This window comes from Odocoileus virginianus, chromosome 33, assembly GCF_023699985.2.
Source record: "Odocoileus virginianus isolate 20LAN1187 ecotype Illinois chromosome 33, Ovbor_1.2, whole genome shotgun sequence".
NCBI classification, from domain to species: Eukaryota; Metazoa; Chordata; class Mammalia; order Artiodactyla; family Cervidae; genus Odocoileus; species Odocoileus virginianus.
The window spans coordinates 25,289,789-25,302,923 of NC_069706.1; the positions used below are offsets into that span (position 1 = coordinate 25,289,789).

General features: G+C 45.2%; 1 protein-coding gene across 1 annotated transcript; it reads left to right on the forward strand.

Annotated features, from left to right (window-relative positions):
- KCTD13 (potassium channel tetramerization domain containing 13) lies at positions 1-13,053 on the forward strand. Its single transcript, XM_020884623.2, has 6 exons — positions 1-442; positions 1,774-1,943; positions 9,377-9,466; positions 9,556-9,608; positions 10,272-10,467; positions 12,274-13,053. Exons 1-6 carry the CDS (start codon positions 199-201, stop codon positions 12,508-12,510), a joined length of 990 nt encoding a protein of 329 aa, XP_020740282.1. The 5' UTR covers positions 1-198; the 3' UTR covers positions 12,511-13,053.
- Positions 13,054-13,135: the final 82 nt, after the last annotated feature.

Here is a 13,135-nt window from a genome sequence, read left to right on the forward strand (position 1 = left end):
TTGACGCGCCTGCGCAGGTGCTCGCCCGGCTTCCGGGAGGTACCGGCGCGATGGGACAGAAGGCCAGTGTCGCTGAATAGCGGCGGCGTAGGGGCGTGCTGGCCACCGGTCCGGCCCGAGGGCTCAAGTCTCGGGTCTCTGGAGCGGCCAGGGAGCGCGAAGAGAACCTAAGGTCGCTGCCCGCCGCCACCACCAGGCATGTCAGCCGAGGCCTCGGGCCCGGCGGCAGCCGAGGCGCCGTCCCTGGAGGTCGCTAAGCCCTCGGGTCTCGAGCCTGGCTCCGTCGCCTACGGTCTCAAGCCACTGACCACGAACAGCAAGTACGTGAAGCTGAACGTGGGCGGCTCGTTACACTACACCACGCTGCGCACCCTCACCGGACAGGACTCCAGGCTCAAGGCCATGTTCAGCGGCCGCGCGGAGGTGCTCACTGACGCCGGAGGTACGCGAGCCGCCCTGCTTACTCTCCTGCATCCTCCAGATCCCGCCTCCCTTTCCCCTAGTCTGTCGTCGCCCAGTCTCCTCATGCCCCTTCTCTCCTACCGTCCAGTCAGCTCGTTCTCACCTCCTCCGGTGCCCACATCCCATCTCATCTCCCTTTTCTCATTCATTATCTCACTCCTTCCCCGGTCTTTACCCCCAGCAGTAGTAACCAACATTCATGGACCACCCGCCATCCCCCGCCCCTCCAGCTATTCTGCCAGGCACAGTGGTAAGTGATTAAACATGTCAGCTGAGAATGTTCATTACTGCGTCTCACCGACACTCCCACCCTTCACCCCTAAGCTCAAAAGACTTGGGATCCCGCCATGCTGGCAATAGCATCCTTCCAGGCAACTTTTCATCAGTTTCTTCCACTCACCGAGCCTTTTGTTCCGCTCTCTTCCTCAACGCTGCCAACAACCATCCCGGAGTTTAGAGGATTTTGTCTGTCTCTGTTCCCCTGACGCAGGTCCTTGTACACTCTAGGAATCTATCTATACAGACTGTAGAAGGAGGGGGCTGCTTTTGCTTTGCCAGGGACGCCAGAATGGAGAGTGGACAGTTCTCCTCACCAGGTGAACCTTACCCTCTGGAAGTGTTGCATTCAACTCCGCCCCCATATGCCCAAGTGGAACTTTAAAGTTTGATGGGGGGGTGGGGGGGAGATGATTCAGAAGGGGTTAAGAATTCAGAAGGGGTTAAGAATTATGAAAGCCGGCAAATAAAAATTGGGGCGGTATCGCTCAGCCTTCATATGCCTGAAGGTGAATAATTTTTTTATTGAATAAGTATTTGTAAATGCCAGTTAGTGTTAGAAATAGTTTGTGGGGGTGGGTAGGGAAGAATAACCAAACATACGAAAACGAGAGCAAAGCATGTGATTTCAGATAAAAATAAGTTCTGTGAAGTTTATAAAGTAATGAACTGGTGGGTGGGGTAGACATTCTCAATAGGGTGGTCAGAGTTAGCACAAGAGGTTAGGGGTTTCTTTTTTTAGGGATTTCTTGATAAGGTCATCTGTAGGTACTTTCTCATGATGAGAACCTTCTCAGTGTAGACCAGACTTTGGAGGGAATTGATTCTCTGTGGCTGAATGTGTTTAAAAAATAAATAAAAGGCCCATGGGAGAACTCACTAGAGATATTTTAAAGGGATTTTCTTGGACATGGCAGAGGCCTGAGACAGATTGGTATTCAGATTTGTGGCTTTGGAATCCTTTTTTCATAAATGTAGTAGCTCTGTGGCCTTCAGCAAAGCCATCCTTTCTCCTGCCTCTCCCCATCCCACCAGGTTGGGTGCTAATTGACCGGAGCGGCCGCCATTTTGGTACAATTCTCAACTACCTGCGGGACGGGTCTGTGCCTCTGCCTGAGAGCACCAGAGAGCTGGGGGAGCTGCTGGGAGAAGCCCGCTACTACCTGGTGCAGGGACTGATTGAGGACTGCCAACTGGCACTGCAGGTGAGCGTCCCTTCCCCACCTCCTGAGTCCCATCCTGATGCCTATGTCTCTGGGAGAGCTGCCCAAGCAGTTAGCCATTAAGATATTAAAGAAAAGCAAAAGGAGATATGGCGCAGTGACTGGAATGTTGCCTCTGGCCTGACTCTGACAGGCCGTGACCCCAGCTATTTCGGGGGTCCTCTGCATTTCTGCTCTCCCACCACCACCTCATGCCAAGACTGCTGCGTTGGTTCAATGACTTCTTTCTCTGCTTCTTGCTGTTTCTACCCAGCCAGTCCAACTGTTACACTGCCACAGGAATAATGATCCTTAAACACAATCCCAATTTATTCTCTCTTTTGCTCAGCAATCCCAAGTAATGCCCTTGTCCCACTAAGTTAAAAAAAATTCTAAATTTAAATTGTAACATAATGACCTCCATGATCTGGTCCTAACCTGGGAGGCAGCATTCCATCACTTCATGACTTTAAGTAACTTTTTTTTCTAGCAATGAAATACCGTGGAAGCAGCCCCTCCCGATAAAACAGGGTTGGGGGTTCCAGAGCCCCATCTGCTGGGCTTCTCTTCTGGGGATCTCTTAGAATTCTGAGGAAAAGAGGTTGGAAAGTACAGCCAGGAGATATGGGTTAATGTCACCTCCCCCACTGCTGACTGAGTGACCTTGAGTGAGTCAGTTCCTACCTCTGGCATTCTGTTCTCATGTTCCAGAAGATAGGGAAATGAGAAAAATATGTGTGATGTAGTGAGTTTCACAGAAAGCCTTTTATTCTGTTCTATTTTTACAATGTTAAAAGTGTCCTTTTATGATATAATATTAATAACTTATAAGAGTTTCTTTTTTGATGCCCTTTATATATTAAAAAGTGGCAACTATGAACAACTTTCTGTTGTCTTGGGGAATACTTGTTGGTCCTTGAAATCCAAAAATATAAAATTCTTTTGGGCAATAGCTGTGTTTGTTTTTCAAGCTTTTTGTCTGTATCTCATAGAGAAAAATGCATTTTTTATATTCATCTTTGTATAACCAAGGGCTTACCAGGTGGCTCAGCTGGTAAAGAATCCGCCTGCAATGCAGGAGACTTGGATTCGATCCCTGGGTTGGGAAGATCCCCTGGAGAAGGGAAGGGCTACCCACTCCAGTATTCTGGCCTGGAGAATTCCATGGACTGTATAGTCCATGGGGTTGCCAAGAGTCAGACACGACTGAGCAACTTTCACTCACTTATATAATTGAAGTAAGAGTTCTATAAAATGATACTTTTAGTGAAATACACTCTGATATATTATGTTTTCTTTCTTTCTAATGCTATTTGGGACCATTAAATTTATTTCATGGCCCATCATGAGTTACCACTTGCAGTTAGAAAAACATTAAAACTAGATGATTTTGGAAGTGCATTCCTGTTTGGTAGCTTTACATGTATCTATTGTTATCTCATATCCACTGTGATTAGGGTCTGTTACCTCCTTGTACATTTGTTTGACATAAAAAGAAACATGAGGGAAGCTGGGGATACATCCAGGGTCACAGAACTGTTTAAGCAGCAGAGCTCCAAGTCAACCCCAGTTTATCTGACTCCCAAGTACAGTACTTTTTCTTCTGTGCTCCAGCTGCCGCCTTTCAAAGTTTTCTCAAGGCTGTTCCCATCCCCAACCCACTCAGCTAGAATATGCGTATTTGTATGGAGATTCAGGTACAGAGTATTGAGTTCATCATACTTCTCATGTGTGCACTTAAACATTTTTAGTCTCTGCAGATCTTTTCACTTTTCATTTTTCCTTCATCCCCGATACCCTGCCCACTTCCCTTGTCTTCATAGGTACCCCTCCAGTTCTAACATTTTAATATGTTTGCTTGGATTATGTTTGGACCCTTGAAAAACTATAAAGTGTTGCTTTGTATACATAAGCATTTTAAATTTCCATAAATGCCTTTGAGCTATGGATTGTGTGTTCTATTTCTTAATTCAGCACTTTTTCCAAGTTCTGTTCATGCTGCTGTACATATGTTTAGTTCTTTGCTTCTAACTGCTGCACAGGAATCTGATGTGCATTCGTAATATTTCGTTTATACATTCCCCTGAGTTTGGAGACTTAGATTGCCTCCTGCTTCCTGCCCCCACAAATGATGCCACAATGAGCATCTTTGTACCTGTGCCCTCATGGGTCCCGGACCAATGTTTCGCATGATTATCATTGGGATTGGATTTGCTGGGCCACAGGACACATGCAGATGAATTTCAGCAAGTATCATCTGATTACTCTCCCGAATGGCTGTAGCACTTTATATTGTTGATGAGCAATGCATAAGGAATCCCATTTCTGCATATCTTCAACAACTCATAGCATCACCTAGCATTCAAATTTTGTCCATCTGTTTGGTATAGAGTGATCTAATTTTAATTTGCATGCTTCTGATACTAATTAGATTAAGCATCTTTTCATATACTCACTAGCGTTTTTGGTTTCCCCTCCTGTGAGTTGCCAAGTCATATTCTTTACCAAATTTTCTATTGAATTTCCTTTCTCTTGTTGCTTTGCTGGAGATTCTTACATAGTTTAGTTCCTAGACAGAATTAAGCCCTATTATTCTAGGACATATACTTTACATAATAAGTTAACTTCTGTGCATATAGAATGGTACTATTTATCAGACATTTTCAGAAGAGTTGATAAAATAGTTACTCAGATTATTTTCTGGGTTTTGTTATTCAATAAGTAACCCCAGTTGAGAAAATCTGTTTCAGATAATAATTTCTAGTCAGTTTTAGATGTTGCCAATCATTTCACTTAGAATGTCATCTATCTGTGGCATCTGTTGTCGAACAGAAATTGTTAAGTTTAAAAAAAGTATACATAACCATTTATTATTTTTAAAGTGTATATAAGTATTATAGAAATTTAGAAAACACAGATAATTGAAGAAATAAAAGCACCAAATACTCTTCTGGGTCTTTTCCTGTGTGAGTGTGTTTGCCAAAATATGATTATGGTGTATGTACTGCTTTGTAATCTGCTTTTTTTGTTTGTTTGTTAATAATTGCCATCTTTCCATGTCAGTGAAATTTTATCTAACATCAAGGGCATGTACAAATTTCTCCATTTGTTCCAGAAATGTCTGTCATAGCTGGTTCACATCTAAACCAGTCCAGTCCAGATCCTTGCATTACATCTGGTTATTATGTTATTTTTCCAACCCAAAGCAGTTCTATTTTTCTCATAATACAGACCACCAGTTGTCCTGCACAATGACCTACTTTCCAAATTTGCCTGATTTGGTTTGTTAACCCTCACCCTCTCTTGAGTTTCTCTAAACTAGATGGTAGATTCAAAGGCTTGATATGAAAAATTTTGATTAGAAAACATTTAAAGTAATGTTACATATTTCACACTGTGTTATATCAAGACATATAGTATTGATAATATGATCCATCATTATTGATGCTCAGAATTGGCCACTAGATTCAAGTGGTGATGGTTTGATCCTTCATTGTAGTTCCATTCCTTTGTTGCCAACTATAAAGTAATTTAGGTACTTTATGAATGGCAGTTATCTATCAACCACATGTCAATTGTCAATTCTCACCAGAATCAATAATTTCATTAGTGTTGTAGAATAATTATAATTCCTTCAACATTACATGGAATTATTTATAAAATCATACTTTTCATTGTCAACTGGAGAGACTCTTGAATTTAATATATTCAAATTCCTCCCCCCCCCACAAGATTGGGATCTTGTTTAAGTTTATTCTGTATTTTTTTATTAGCTTTATAATTTTATCTTTTGTATACAGAATTCACTGTTGTAATGTGAATTATGAAGGGATTTAACTTTTTTGTCCTCTGTGGAGGGGACAGTGCCATCTACTTCACAATCTGTGGTATCCAGTGTCCAAGAGAGCCACCAGCAGTTTTTTTTTTTTTTTTTTTTGCCTCTTGCTTTTATTCAGGTACCTGAATAATCAGCCCCTTCCCACATTGGATAGGACTAACCTGTATAACCAGTAGGAGACTGCAGAGGTGATAGTGTATGACTTCTAAAGCTAGGTCATAAAAGACATAGCAGCTTCTGCCTCTCTCAGATCACTCACTGTGGGGAAGCCAGATGCCATGTGAGCATACTCAAGCAGCACTAGGGAGATGTCCACTTGGTGAGGAACTGAAGCCTCCTGCTCATGGCCAGCACAAACTCTCAGCCAAATGGGTGAACTATCCCAGAACTGGATCCTCTAGGCCCATTCAAGTCTTTAGATAACTACAACCCTGGTCAACGCATGGACTCAAACTTTGCGAGAGACCCTGGGCCAGGACTACCTAACTAAGCCGAGCTCAAGTTCCCGACCCACAGAAACTGTGTGAGATAATAAATGTTTATTGTTTTAAGCCGCTAAGTTTGTACTAATTTATTACCCAGTAACAGATAACAGATTGTGGTATCTGGAATGCAATTCTGCCAAAACAAAACCTAAAATGTGGGAGTGGCTTTAGAACTGCAGAGTGGGCAGAAGTTGGAAGGACTTTGAGAAGAGTATTAAGAAAACCCTAAAAAGCTTTAGAGTATTCATAGAAGTCTGAGGAGGCTGCAGTGTGACATGTGTTTCCTGGAAAGTGGTGGAAAGGGGATCCTTGTTATATAGTGGCAGAAGTAGCAACACTGTCTCTGATAGTAATATATTAATAGAAAGTAGAAAACATACCTAATGAACTGGGTGATCTAGCAAAGAAATTTCCAGACAGAATGTTAGGCACCACAGGTTTCTTGTTGCTTATACTAAAACAAGAGAGGGTAAGCAACAGGAAAAAGAATTGAACACAAAGGAGCCAGTAATTTGGGGGTGGGGGGATGCTTGAACATTCCCAGCCTTTCAAATAACAACTGATATTAAAATTAACAAATGGCTTCCAAGCAAAGAAAACATACAGGACATTCTCAGTATGATATGGTCTAAAGATGAAGCTGAGGATGCGATTGTAAAATCCTTTGTTAAGACCTCAGAATATCCAAGAAGATGCCTCAGACTCATTCAGTCAAATGATAGCTCTTCTAAGATGCTTAAAGCTATTGTCAGGCAGCAGTCTCAGCATAAGCTCAAAGTAGAGAAGTTGTGTGGGTGTGGTTTTTGTCTAATGAACTGAACCCCGGACTCACAGTTCAATTAGGTCGCTCAGTCGTGTCCGACTCTGCGACCTCATGGACTGCAGCACACCAGGCTTTCCTGTCCATCACCAACTCCCAGAGCTTGCTCAAACTCATGTCCATCGAGTTAGTGATGCCATTCAGTCATCTCGTCCTCTGTTGTCCGCTTCTCCTCCTATCTTCAGTCTTTCCCAGCATCAGGGTCTTTTCCAGTGAGTCACAAGACACCCATTAAGTTTTAAGGGAATTATATTGGCAGAAACACTGCCAGCTTAGACTTAAAGGGACAGAGACAATACAAGAGGAAAAGAAACCTTTGGACCTCCAAAAGTTGTACAGGCAAAAAGCAGGCTAAAGAAACTATGGAGCTGCACTGAAATGATCACAACATTGTTAATTGCCTATACTCCAATATACAATAAAAAGTTTTAAAAAAAATTAACAAACTATGGAGCTGCAAACATGGATTGTCTTTCATGGAAGAGGAAGGATGACTCAGGTCAGAGCCAAGAGCCATAGAGAAGAATCACCAGCTTCTGTCCATCAGCGCTGTAATGGAATGGGACTTTGGGGGAATCTTAGGAAGAGGTGGTGAGTATGCTTTGCATATGGGAGGGATTTGAATCAATGGGGGCCAAAAGATAGATTGTGGAGTCATCCTCCAAGGCAATCCTCAGTGATTCTTATTCCCTAGCATTCATTCCCTTGTGTTGTTCCCTTCCACATTGAATAGGGATAACAAAACTAGATCATAAAAGACTGTGAGGGGACTTCTCTGGTGGTCCAGTGGTTAAGAATCCGCCTTGGAATGCAGGGAACACAGGTTCAATCCCTGGTCAGGGAACTAAGATCCCACATGCTGCGGGGCAACTACTGAGCCCAAATGCCACAGCTCCTGAGCCTGTGTGCCAGAAAGAAAGATCCCATGTGTGCTACTAAGACCAATGCAGCCAGATAAATATTTTTAAAAAAAAGGCCTCTACTTTCCTCTCTCTTGGGTTATTTGCTCTGGAGAAGCCAGCAGCCATATTGTGAGGACACTCAAGTAACCCATCACAGAGATACAAAAGACAGGGATCAAATATTTCCTGCCAATAGCCAGCATGAACTTGCCAGCCATATGAATTAGCTTTCTCAAAAACAAATCCTCCAGACGAAGACAGCCTCAGTTTACTGCAACCCCAGCTGACTTGACTGCACCCTCATGAGAGACCCTGTGCCAAAAGCATTCAGCTAAGCAATCCTGAATTCCTGACCCACAGAAATGGATAATAAGTATTTGTTGTTGATTTAAGCTGTTCCGTTTTGGAGCAATTTGTTACATAGCAATAACTAATACACACTTGCCCTCACTGATTTGTGATGTTCTCTATAAATATCAGTTTTCATTTTACATATATATAGATATATCAGTCTGTTTCCAAGCTCTCTATTGTATTTCATTGTTTTTGTTTGTTTCCACACAAGACCTACACTGTTTTCATTATTGTGGCTTTGTAAGGTATTTTAATATCTGGGAGGGTCAATCTCCTCTTTCTTGACTCTTTTTAAAAATTGACCTAAGTAAGAGTAGGATTGTTCTCCCATATTAATTTTAGTAAAAGTCTTAGGTGTTTCTAAAAAAAACTCTGGAATTTTTATTAGAATTGCATGTCTGGTTTTTCAGTTGGGGGAGGTGAGAGGGGTTTTCAGCATGAGAATTCTCAAAGGCAGAGAAGAGGAAAGAAACCTCTGTGTCTGGTTCTAGTTCTCCCTCCAACCTCCCACCCAGTCCAGTTCATTCATTCGCCAGATATTTATTGAGCATCTACTGTGTACTAGGTGCTTATTCTCTAGAAAGAGACTCTGAGCAAATATACCACAAAACGAGAAAATGTGAGGACCTGAGTGCCATGAAGAAAGGGAATGGAGAGTGTGAAAAGGAAGAAGTAGAGGTGGCTGCTTAGCCAGGGAGCCTAGGGAGGAGGACTGGTACCCTCCTAGGGGCACTAATTGCATCGATATCCGAATGGCATGAAGGGGCCAGCCATACAGACAACCGAGTGCTGGCCATTGCTGGCAGTGGCAGCAGCAAAGGGCCCAGGGGGCAGAAGCTGGATGCAGGAAGGAGCAGGCGGGGCTCAGCCCAGCAGGCAGGGGAAAGTGGCAGAACCGAGGTCAGAGAGTCCCCACGTGGACCACTGAGGAGTCTGGATTTTTCTCCCAGAGGCAACAAGCAGTGTTGGAAGGCTCTTAGGCAGGGGAGTAAGTGACCTTTGGTTGTGCTGTTAATCACCTTGCACTTCTTCTCCAGCAAAAAAGGGAGAACGTGTCCCCGCTGTGCCTCATCCCCACGGTGACATCTCCCCGGGAGGAGCAGCAGCTCCTGGCTAGCACCTCCAAGGTGAGGCCCCTGAGCCCTGTAGGGTGGAGGCTGGGCACCTGTCCCGGCAGCCTGACCCCCACCTTTCTCCGCCCTCTTTTCCCCAACAGCCCGTGGTGAAGCTCCTGCACAACCGCAGTAACAACAAGTACTCCTACACCAGGTGACCCCCTCGGAGGTGGGGAAGTGCAGTGGGTGGAACCCTGGGCTCCAGCATAACCCACGGGGAGGGTTATGGCCACACTGGGTGTGGAAAGAATCCTGCCTGGATGCAAATTCCAGCTTTGCCACTTACCCCTGGGGACTTTGGAGAGGTCATTTTCAGTTGTGAGCTTCAGGTTTGGGGGGTTTTTTTGAGCTTCAGTTTTATCAGTAAACTGGGGTCCCAATGAGGATTAGATGATAATGACTAGCATTTCCTAAGTGCTTGCTTTATAAGAGGCATGGCTCTAAGCGCTTTACATATATTTACTCACACGAACCTCACAGTTGTTGGAAGTAGTTGTTGTGATCTCGATTTTACAGATGAGGCAATTGAGGCAGCAAGAGGTGAAGTAATTTGCTCAGTGTCACTCGGTTAAAAAGGGGTGGGGCAAGGATGTCTGGTGAGGCGACTTGCCTCCGGAACCTGCACGGGTAGATCCCTCTGCTGTACTGAAACTTGCTGAACAAATGCTTCCTTTCCAAGGCCTGCTGGGCACCAACCTCCTAGGCAGGACTAGAGTGCTGGGTCTCAGGGCCCCTGAAGCTGGGGTAGGGGGGTGGGTTGCAGAACAGAGGGAAGGAAGCCCATCGTGCTGAGGCTTCCTCGCCCCCCGGTCCTTAGCACTTCAGATGACAACCTACTTAAGAACATCGAGCTGTTTGACAAACTGGCCCTGCGCTTCCACGGGCGGCTGCTTTTCCTCAAGGATGTTCTGGGGGACGAGATCTGCTGCTGGTCTTTCTACGGGCAGGGCCGCAAAATCGCCGAGGTGTGCTGCACCTCCATTGTCTATGCCACGGAGAAGAAGCAGACCAAGGTCAGATGGGGTTTGGGGCCTGGTCAGGGAGGGCTGTGGCGGTGGGCAGGATCAGCACCCTGGACAGAGGCAGCTCATCCAGTCAAGCCTGGGAAGTCCATCAGTGGGAGTCAGGAGTTGGAGTTTCAAGTTATGGGGTCTTAGCTCTGTAACCTTGGGCAAGTCATCTTAACTTTCTGTGGGTCTCTGCTTCTCTACCTCTGAAAGGAGGGTGTTGGATTAGAATGGGATTCTTATTATAGGCCAGTTGGGTTTCAAGGCTACCTTTAAAGAATATGTGGTTTTGGGTTTTGTGTGTGCATTTTTCTGTGTAGAAGGACTGTACCTGTCATTAGATTCTCAGAAGGATCTAATGACCCAGAGTAGGTTCTTAAAACTTCAAGTGTTTGGAACACACTGAGAGCATAAACCTTGAGTTATTACCATGGCAACCATCATCAGAGACTTTCTAAGCACTGCAAGAGGCTTAAAACCAAGGTAAATGAGATGCTGAGTAAAGAACAAGCCCTCTGTCATGACATCTGTCCCTGGAGATCTTATCACGCTGGTCCCTCTGACCTTGACAAGAAGGGTGTGCCTCAGGTACACAGGAGATCTTGGAAGTCTCTAAGCACCCAGTGCTGTTCACACCTTGCTGCCTTTGCACTCACCGTTCCCTCTTAGGATTATATTTCCTCATTCCTGTCTGCTTTTAGTGAACTTGTGCTTAATCTTTAGACCTAAGCCAAGCATCACTTTCTTTAGGACAACTTAGCTCATGAATTTTCAAGACAACCACCCCAGAAAAGTTGATCCTACCCCCCTCACAGCTAAACACAGCACTGATTATAGTCTGCTGGGGATGGGGTTGTGGAAGGTGTTTACTTCAGCAGCAAGGGGTTAACTTCTTGAGAGCAGAGCTGTATCTTTTTTCCGCTATCTCTAGCACTAGCCAGGCTTTCATCACACTTACAGAAGCTAGGAAACATTTATTGAATGCATGAAGGAATGAATAATCCAATTTCCAAGTAGCTTCCTCTGTAGTTGGGAAGACAGGAAGATAAACCAGTAATGAGAATGCAGCTCGTTAAAGTTTTGTTTATATCCCTCCGAGTCACACAAAGGGAACCCTTAACCACCTCTTCTTCCCTTTCTACTATTCTTCACTCTGCCTCATTGCTTTGGCCTTGATGCTGATCTAAAGATACACTGAGCACACTCCTGCCCCAGAATTCTTACATTTGCTGTTCTCTTCTCAGACTGATCTTTCTCTAGTTCTCTGTCTGGTTCCTTCCCTCCTTTCCTTTGGCTGTTGGTCAAATGTCACCTCAGTGAGGCCTTCTCTGAGCTCTGTCTTTAAAGTTGTAACATTCCTCCCCTTTTCCATAACATTTGTCATCATCTGACACTTTATGTCTTATTACATGTATGTCTGGGTCCTCATCCTAGAATGTAAACTTCCTGCAGACAGGAAGTTTGCCTGTTTTATTCACTGCTATATTCCCCAGTGCCTAGAATAATGCCTGGTACTGTGCAGTCACTCAGTAAATATTTGTCAAATGAAAAAAAAAAAATACCAAGAGACCTGGCAACAAAGGACAAAGCAAATAACTCTGCCTGACTTCAGAGCTGGACTTCACAGCATAAGCATGACTTTGCTGAGTAAAGACATTGCAAAGAGGACAGTCCAGGCTCAAGGAACCTGTGACTGTGGAGGCTAGGCGACTGTAGAGGCTAGGAGGCCTGCCAATGCAGGAGCAGCCTGGGGGAGGGGATGGCTGTATAGTCGGGCCAGAAAGGGAGCTGGGGGTTGCTGGACTTTTGCAGGTGGAATTCCCAGAGGCCCGGATCTTTGAGGAGACCCTGAACATCCTGATCTACGAGACTCCCCGAGGCCCAGACCCAGCCCTTCTGGAGGCCACAGGGGGTGCAGCTGGAGGTGGTGGGGCTGGCCGAGGGGAGGATGAGGAGAACCGAGAGCACCGTGTCCGCAGGATCCACGTCCGGCGCCACATCACCCACGATGAGCGTCCTCATGGCCAACAGATTGTCTTCAAGGACTGAGTTTTGCCCTGAATTTTCCTCTAGCCACTGGGACTTGAGTCCCTCTCTCTTTTCCTCCTCCCCTTCCCAGATCTTTGCCCCGGCTTTGCTGGCCAAGTCGTGGGTCTCCCTTCCATCCCTTCATCACATGGTACAGTTCACTTTGGCCCTTTTCCATCCATTCCCACCTCATTGCTAACCACACGGTACATTCCAGCCCCTCCCCTCAGAAGCCTTCCGAAGGCCTACGTTTGTTCCTTCATCCCCATCCTTGTCCTGCCCTCTCCCCTCACCAGCTGGTTTAGAAGGATTTAGAATTCCCTTTCTCTTTTTTTAGTACATCGTACACGCCAAAGTGTCAAGCCAGCCCGTAATAACACCCACCGCGTTCTGAGCCGCCTCCTCACCGTTGTGCAGGGTTGTTCGCTCCCTCCTCCTCCCCGCCACCCTCCCTACTTCCTTAATACTAGGCTGGCCTGGGCCTGCACCAGCTCAGCGTCTTCCCAATTTGTTTCATATTATTTATTATTTTAATTTTCTATTAAATTATTGGAATAAAGTCAAGTTGAGGGTCTGGTGCTGGCTCCCAGGGAGATGGCTTGTTTAGGGAGACACCTGCATGGGAGAGGACACACACCCTTGCCCG

Coding starts and splice junctions, on each gene's coding strand:
- KCTD13 (XM_020884623.2), top strand. CDS start 199: ATGTCAGCCGAGGCCTCGGGCCCGGCGGCAGCCGAGGCGCCGTCCCTG. Junction 443..1,773: donor GGTGCTCACTGACGCCGGAG/GTACGCGAGCCG, acceptor CCATCCCACCAG/GTTGGGTGCTAATTGACCGG. Junction 9,467..9,555: donor TCCTGGCTAGCACCTCCAAG/GTGAGGCCCCTG, acceptor TTTCCCCAACAG/CCCGTGGTGAAGCTCCTGCA.